General features: G+C 68.1%; 1 protein-coding gene across 1 annotated transcript; it reads left to right on the forward strand.

The window, feature by feature from the left end:
- The first annotated feature begins 474 nt into the window (after positions 1 to 474).
- Positions 475 to 7,070, forward strand: TEPSIN (TEPSIN adaptor related protein complex 4 accessory protein). Its single transcript, XM_067308159.1, has 13 exons — positions 475 to 533; positions 894 to 966; positions 1,260 to 1,351; positions 1,540 to 1,633; positions 1,858 to 1,925; positions 2,074 to 2,152; positions 2,326 to 2,397; positions 3,050 to 3,256; positions 3,709 to 3,883; positions 4,297 to 4,410; positions 4,669 to 4,747; positions 5,021 to 5,155; positions 5,602 to 7,070. The coding sequence occupies exons 1-13, from the start codon at positions 492 to 494 to the stop codon at positions 6,103 to 6,105; spliced, it is 1,734 nt and encodes a 577-aa protein (XP_067164260.1). The 5' UTR covers positions 475 to 491; the 3' UTR covers positions 6,106 to 7,070.
- The last annotated feature ends 491 nt before the right edge of the window (positions 7,071 to 7,561 follow it).

A 7,561-nucleotide genomic window follows, 5' to 3' on the forward strand; every position in this document is an offset into this window, starting at 1 on the left:
TGATGGCGCAGGCCCCCATTGACCGCTCCCCCTGCTCGTCAAAGCGCCGGCGCCTCTCGCATTGGGCGCCGCCGAATGCCCGCCCCTCTTGGGCTCATTGATAGGTCAGGCGCTCCGTCCGTCAAATATATGCCCTATGATTGGCTCCGATGTAAGGTCATTCCCTCGGCCTTCTCTGATTGGCTTGGTTGGCCTTCTGAAATCGTGGATTGGTTGTGAGTAGTACCCGCCTGCTTGCCCTCATCTGATTGGTCGCTCGTTCTCAGCGGGCAGTTCTGATTGGCTAAGGTGCCGGTTGTTTACTTCCGCTCTCTCGCCCAGTCTCTGCCGGCGTCAGTCTCGTGGGACACTTCCTCCCGGAGCTCCGCCCTTCCTCTTCTCTGATTGGCTGAGTCAGGGCGCCTCGCACCCTCATTGGCGCGTGGCGCCTTCTTGGGGGCGGAGCTTCGAGGCCGTGTTCAGGTCGGGCAGGGACAGGTACCGGGAGCGTCATGGCGGCGCCGCTGCGGGACCGGCTGAGTTTTCTGAGCCGGGTACGGGCCGGGCGGGAAGGGGGGAGGGTTGCCTGAAGACGTGATGTCACTCCGCCAGGCGTGATGTCATCCCCGCACTTCCCCACAGCGTGGGCCCCTTCCTTGGCCTGGCTTTAAAGCCGGTCTCCCTTGAGGATGGTGCAACCCCTTCCCCGCCCTTCTGCTCTGACGCCATAGCTGGGCGCTGTGATGTCACTGGGGGCGGCTGTGACGTCAGTAGGGCGGTATGGCGTCACTGCGAGGGGCTTCCATGGTGGGCTTCTGCGGTGGGCTTCCGCGGCCCAGGCAGGGCAGGCCTGGGCTGGGGTCGGGCCCGGGCGTCGGCGTCACTTTGTGCCGCTCACACGGTTCCTCTCGCAGCTGCCCATGCTGCTCAAGGGCACCGCGGATGACGACGCGCCCTGCCCCGGCTACCTGCTCGAGGAGATCACCAGTATCCTTCCGTCTCGCTGCCGCTGGGGCCCGGGCGGGCGGCACCGGGGCGCCGTGGGGGCCCGGGGCCGGGCTGGGCGCTGCTGCTGCCACGGTCGAGCCAGGGGGTCAGCGCAGGGAGAGCGTCCAAGCTGGGCTGGAGGGACGGGGCTCAGCCTGGAGCAGCCCTTGGGGCTGGGGGCAAGGGGAGGCGCGTGAGCAACGCGACAGGGCGGCTGCCTGGCTTCCTCCAGCCCGCGCGCTCGGGTGCGGCCCAGTAGCAGTGGAAGCAGATTCCCTAACGCCCTGCTCCAGAGATCTCCCACGAGTCCCCTGGCAGCAGCCAGTGCCTCCTGGAGTATCTGCTCAACCGGCTGCAGAGCAACTCCTGCCACGTCAAGCTGAAGGTAGGCGGGGGCCGAGCGCGGGCTGGCTGCCGCGTGGCTCCCCCGGCCGCCGCAGGGCTGCCCCGGCCGCGAAGGAGCCCTGGGGCTGGGCTGGCACCACCAGGGCGATGGGCCGGCGTGTGGGCATCGCTGTGGGGCTGGCGGGCGGCTGCGGCTCGGCCTTCTTCCCCTGAGGCCTGTGTCCGCAGGTGCTGAAGATCTTGCTGCACACGTGCGCTCAGGGCTCCCCCCAGTTCATCCTGCAGCTGAAGAGGAATGCCGCCTTCATCCGAGAGGCAGCAGGTAACGGGGCAAGGAGCTGAAGGCAGGTGAGGGGGGAATGGCCCTGCGTGGTGCTGGAAACCGCAGCCTGGCTGGGTTGGGAGCCCGGAGCGACTCCTGCCCCTGGAGCTGCTCCAGAGGCTGCAGAGCCTGGCACAGGGTGTTGAGTTCCTGTGTCCCTGCCCAAACCTGCTCTGTGCCTGGGAGCTGGGCGTCCCCCAACGCTCCCAACCTGTGCCTTGCAGTGTTTGCCGGGCCCCCGGACCCCCTCCATGGCAACAGTTTGAACCAGAAGGTCCGGGTGGCTGCGCAGGTGAGTGCTCACCCAATTCCCTCCATGCCCAGGGTGCTAATCGGGGCCTGGAGCGCCGGGGCGGCTCTGGCTCCCCAGCTCGGGCTGGGCCCGGGTGGCTGGTGCTCCTGCGGCTCCCTCCACCCTGCTGCTCCATCTCTCCCCGCAGGACTTGGCCAGCGTTCTCTTTTCGGATGCTCTGCTCCCCCAGCCCGCTGCGCTGCCTGCCCGCCCCCTGCCTCCTGCAGGTAAGTGCCAGCCCCTCGCAGCCCCTTCCCCCCCCCCCCCCCCCGTGGGCTGTGCTGGTGGTGCTGTGCTCGTCCGCCTTGATGGAGCTGGGTGCGTGCGAGGGGGAGGAGCAGCAGCAGACGAGACCCCCTAAATGCGTGTGCTCTCTGAACATGCTTTGTGCCTCCCCCAGGGATGGGCTCCAAATCGAGCCCCTGCAGCGCCTTGCAAGGATTCGGCTTCAGCAGTGAGAAGAGCGGCGCCGGTAAGCTCCAGCTGCAGCCCTAGCTTGGCGCTCTCTGCTCACGCCGCGCGTCCTGGTGCTGCGCTGGGTCAGCCATGCTCGTGTGTCTGCTGAGCCCCAGCCCGCCCTCTGGCTTCTCGTAGCTCTCCCCTTTTTCAAGCTGCCTCGTGGCCGCTGGGGCTGGCGGCACGGTCGTGCGGTTGGCAGCGGAGGGCTCTGCAGGGCCCTTCCCTGCTGGGAGAGGTGACGGGACGCGGGAGGCCAGCTCGGGCTGATGGCTTGTCCGGGGAGCTCCCCTGGGAGCTGCCCATGTGCTCCAGGCAGCTGGAGAGGAGGCAGCGATGGGACCTCCTCTCTCAGGTGCTGGTAGTCCCCATTCCCCCGAGCTGGGGAGACCTTCCCCTCCCCCTAAATCCCTGCTGGGGGTGGGCCGCGCTGCGGGGGGGCGGATCTGGTCGCTCCTTGCACAGCGCCCTTGCCCACCTTGTCCGGCCAGTCAGTCTCTCGTGGCCTGTTTGCGCCAGGAGTGCGGCTGCCAGGGCTATTCCCCTCCGTCAGCCTCTCCTCTTGGTTCCCTCGCGGTGTCCTGGATGACGGTGGGTGCCTGGGCTCAGTGCCCGGGGCCTGCGATGGGCTCCCCTGGGAAGCGCCTCACGCTCTGGCCTTTGCCCAGCCTCCACAGGTGAAGCCCTGCTCAGCACCATCCAGCGAGCGGCCGAAGCGGTGGCCAACGCTGTGCTCCCCTCCCAGGAGGGGCCCCGGCTGCGTCGCAGGGAGCTCCACGAAGACGCCTACCAGCCCGTGTCGGCACCCCCTCCCGGGAGGAGCGCGACGGGATCCGCCAAGCTGCCGGCAGCCGCGGCAGCACACAGCGTCCGAGGTACGTCGCCCTCCCGCGCGGGCTGGGACGGCCGTCGACTGTGGGGAGGGCTGGCAGGAATCCCGAAAAGGGACTGGGGCTGGGGGACCCTGCCAGGGCTCATTTAGGCTCCTCCTGGGATCAGTGCATCAGTGATGGATCTTGGAGGGGAACCAACTCCTGGCCGGGGCACAGCGGAGGTTGGCTATGGTTGGCAGCAAGATGCTGTCCCTCGGCTGCTCCGTGGCCCTGTGTGGTGGTAACAGAGCCAAGCAGTTCCTTTCCCGAGCTCCCAGCACAGTTCAGAGACTCCTGGAAATACCTGGCATGGCTCTGAGGCACAGCCAGCTCCGGTGTGAAGCAGGGCTGCCTGCCAGGATGGGGCTGCAGCCATCACGGTCTCGTCCTGACCGCTGGAGCAGGCAGGAGCAGTGAGGCCTCAGCTCCAGGGTTCACTGCTCCTTTCCCTGCAGTGAGTCACCAGCCGGGGCTGGCCGGGGGCGGCTGGGAAGAGATGGACAGCGGGCACAGCTCCCAGGACTCCTCACAGGAGAGCGGCGAGCTGAGCCGCACCTCGGACTCCTACAGCAAGTCGGGCAGCGACAGCCACTCCGGGGCCAGCCGGGAGCTGGCGAACGTGGCTGAGAGGTGAGGATGGGGAGTGTGGCAAGCTCCCATTCCCCCGAGTCCTTCTGAGATGGTTTCCTCATCTCCGTGTGTCCAGACGTCATGCCCTCTCTTTCAACACCATTAATCTGGAGTCCTCTGAAGCTGCCGAGCCGTGTTCCTCCTGGGGTGTTCTGCCTCCCAGACAGGGCAGCTTTTGGCCGGGCGGGTGAGGCGGTTGGGGCAGGGAAGCCACCTTGGCAGGGACCCTCTGCAAGGCAGGAGGGCGGCAGCTGAGCCCACAGAAGGATTTTGGGGTCTGAGCTGGGGGAGAGCTGGAGCGTGGAGCTGCCAGGCCCGTGCATCCTCCCAGAGCCCCTGGTGGGGCAGAGCCCAGGAGGGAGCGGGGCTGGCCCCTGCCCACGCCAAGACGTTTGGACCCTCTCCCGGTGCAGAGTGGATGCTGACAGCCTGGGTGACTGCGTGCGGGAGGTGAGCCTGGTGACGGCGCTGACCCGCGGCGCCAGGGTCTTCCTGACCAGGGAGGAGGCGCAGCACTTTGTCAAGGAGTAAGTTCCCGACGCGTCTCCGCCCGGGAGCGTGGGTGCTGCGGGGCTGGAGCCCTGGGGCCAGGCAGGCAGCGCTGCGTTGGCATCAGGGGTCGGTGCGATCCCTTCTCGCCCTCCTGGCTGCCTTGGCCCTGAGCTCTGGGGCTGAAACGCTCCTGGGCAGGATTGGTGCTTGCTCCACGCCGGCTCCTGGGGCTCGGGGTGCTGCGTGTGGCCGGCAGCGTGGGGCGCTGGCTGTAACCTCTGCCCCTGCACCAGGTGTGGGCTGCTGAACTGCGAGGTGGTGCTGGAGCTGCTGAGCCGGGCCCTGGAGGACCCCAGCGAGAGCGTCCGCATGGTGAGTGCCTGCAGGGGCTGAGCTGGCCCCGGGGTGCTGCCGGGACGCGCCCGCGGGGCTGCTGGTGTTGCCCATCCGCCCCGGCCTGTGCTGCCGAGCCCCAGCCTAGTTCCCCAAGAAGGGGCTCATGAAGGGTTGCAGATGTGGGGTGGATGGACGGGTGCTGGAGCTGTTGCTCGAGGTGGGTGGGTGGGTGGGGAAGCTCCCTCAAGCCAGGTTACGGGGTGTTTCTGATCACGTGCCCAGGCTCAGCCAGCTCTTGCCTCCCCGCAGCGGTCCATGTGTGCCATCTCGTCCCTCATGTGCTCCGACCTGCTCTCGCTGGATCAGATCTTTGCAATGACTCGACAGCACCTGCAGCAGCTCAGCCAAGGCAGCCCCGGCCCCGTGGCCAACCGAGCGACGAAGGTGACTCCTGGGACGTCTCTGTGCCCTCTTCCCCATGCAGGGGATCCCCGGGACTGCCTGTCATTCGAGGCACCCCCTCACTGCCAGCTCTTGGGGGCGGCTCTGCTGCGCGTGTCCCAGACAGGCAGGAATTAGCTGCCTGCTCTGTGCTGCTGCCCCTTTCCTCCCAGGAGCAGAGGGCCGGGGAGCTGTAAAGTTCCCTCCCCAGGCTGGATGCTGTTTCCGGACAAGGCTGATCTTGCCACCTCCCCGGGAGGGTGCAGTGGGTGCTGCTCTGCCAGCTGGCTGCAGCGGAGGCAGGCCGGGGGGGGCCCGAGGGATCCCCAGGATGGCCCCTCTCCTTTGGAGCGGGCCACCCAGGACCCACTGTCTGGGAAAAGGTGCTAGTGCAGGGCCCTGCTCCCACTCCTGCGCTGACTCCCAACTTCTGCCTCTTCTCCTCCCAGATCCTGCGGCAGTTCGAGGCTCTGTGCAGAGGCTGCCCTTCGCCAAAGAGCTCACAACCGGACGCGGACCCCTCCGTCCTCGCCGCGGGCTCGGCCCAGTGCACCCAGGACTTGCTGACGGACATCCCGCCCCTGACAGGCGAGAGCATCCTCAAGCCCGTGAGCGTAGCCCCGCTCCCCGTGGCCGCACCGGTCTGCGTGGGAGAGCAGGGGGTGGAAGTGGAGCAGTCCAGCGTCACAGTGCCAACCTGTCCCCGCAACCCGGAGGCAGCGAGCAGACTGGGAGAGATCCCGGGGCATACGGCAGGTGCTGCTGCACCCTCCCGGAGCCTGTCCCTCTTTGCTGGCATGGAGCTGGTGGCCCGTCCTGGCCTGGTGCTTTCCCAGGACTCTCCCCCCGCAGAGCCGTGGACACTGTCCCATCCTGGGGACGCTGGTGCTTCAAGTCAGACAGATGCGGAGTGCAGCAGGGAACCATCTGCCTTCTCCTTTCTCAACATGTAGCTGCTACCACGCTCCTGCTGGGGCTGCTGGACACGGGCCGCTGGGGGCTCTCACCCTCCCTCCTGCCTGGGGCCCGACTTCCTTCGGGTCTCGCCGGGTCTCCGTTAAGGGCATGGCCCCGCCAGACTGCACAGCCCCTCCAGGAGCCCCCCAGGTGTTTCTCCACACTACCCTTGGGGGTGCCCAGCTGCTGACCTACAAGCCTCAGCAGGGAAACGGTCCCCAATCGTCCCCACCTTTCCCCACCGCACCCTGGGGAAAAAATCCTTGAGCAGCCCTGCAATAACAGCCCCACCGGGGCGAGGGAGAGGGAGCTGGGGCAGCGACTTCCAGGATGCCAAGGAGGTACAGGGTCTGCAACAGCCTCTGGTACCAGAGCTTTAATAGGGTTATAACGTCCCCATCACTGTCTCCCCTTCCTGTCCCCATGGGCAAGTGACCTGTCCCGTCACGGAGCAGCCCACGCTAAGGGGGCGCAGGCCTAGCAGCGGCCAGGGCCCCCGGGTGTCGGTCTCGGAGGGCCCCTTCCAGCGTGGTGGCAGGACCACGCGCGCAGCTTTGCACGTCCTGGGCGCGTGCATGGTCCTGCAGGCACCGAGGTGGAGCCCGCCTGGGTCTCGGCACCATGGCTTAGCTGCCGCCTGGGCTTTTGCCAAAGCGCCTTGGTTTCCTGGGAGCCATAGGCGCCGGCTCCACGTGTCTACTGCTCGCGCTGGCACCTGCCGCCGGCACCCACCCCGGGCTGAGCTTTGGGTCACTTTGGGGGGAAACCCCCTGGCCAACGCGGCCTTGGCCTGCTCCGGTGCCGGCCCTGTGCCGCTCGGCCGGGACCGCGCAGGCAGGACCGGCACCGCTTCGCCCCTCTCCTCTCGCAGCGTTGCCCCCTCGCGCCCGGCTTGCAGGGCCGGGGCTGGGAGAGGCACGTGCGGGGAAGGGGCTTGCTGCGGGGATGTTGTGAATAAACTGCGCCGCCGGGCAGACCCACACGGACCCACACGCGCTTCCTTCTGGCCTTGCCGTGGGGAGGGGGGCTGTGGGGCTGGGCGTGCTGGGGGGCTTGGGCTGCCCTCCCGGAGGGGCACTGGGGGGGGGGGGGGGCTCGGGGCTGCGGGGCGCCAGGCGTGGGGGGCTGCTGCTGCTTGCCCCGGCCTGCTGCCGCAGCGAGCTCTGCCTGCCCCATAGGTACCCCTGCCCCATGGCTCTGCCTGCCCCACAGGTACACTTGTCCCATAACTGCCTGCCCCATAGCTCTGCCTGCCCCACAGATATCCCCTGCCCCACAGCTCTGCCCTCCCCACGGGTCCCCCTGCCCCACAGGTCCCCCTGCCCCACGGTTCTGCCTTCTCCACGGGTCCCCCAGCCCCACAGCTCTGCCCTCCCCCCGGGTCCCCCTGCCCCCGGCCGCCCCCAGCCCGCCCCACGGCTCCCGCCTCTTCCCGCCCCCCTTTTGCGACTC

The sequence above is a fragment of the Apteryx mantelli genome, chromosome 19 (assembly GCF_036417845.1).
Source record: "Apteryx mantelli isolate bAptMan1 chromosome 19, bAptMan1.hap1, whole genome shotgun sequence".
NCBI lineage: Eukaryota > Metazoa > Chordata > Aves > Apterygiformes > Apterygidae > Apteryx > Apteryx mantelli.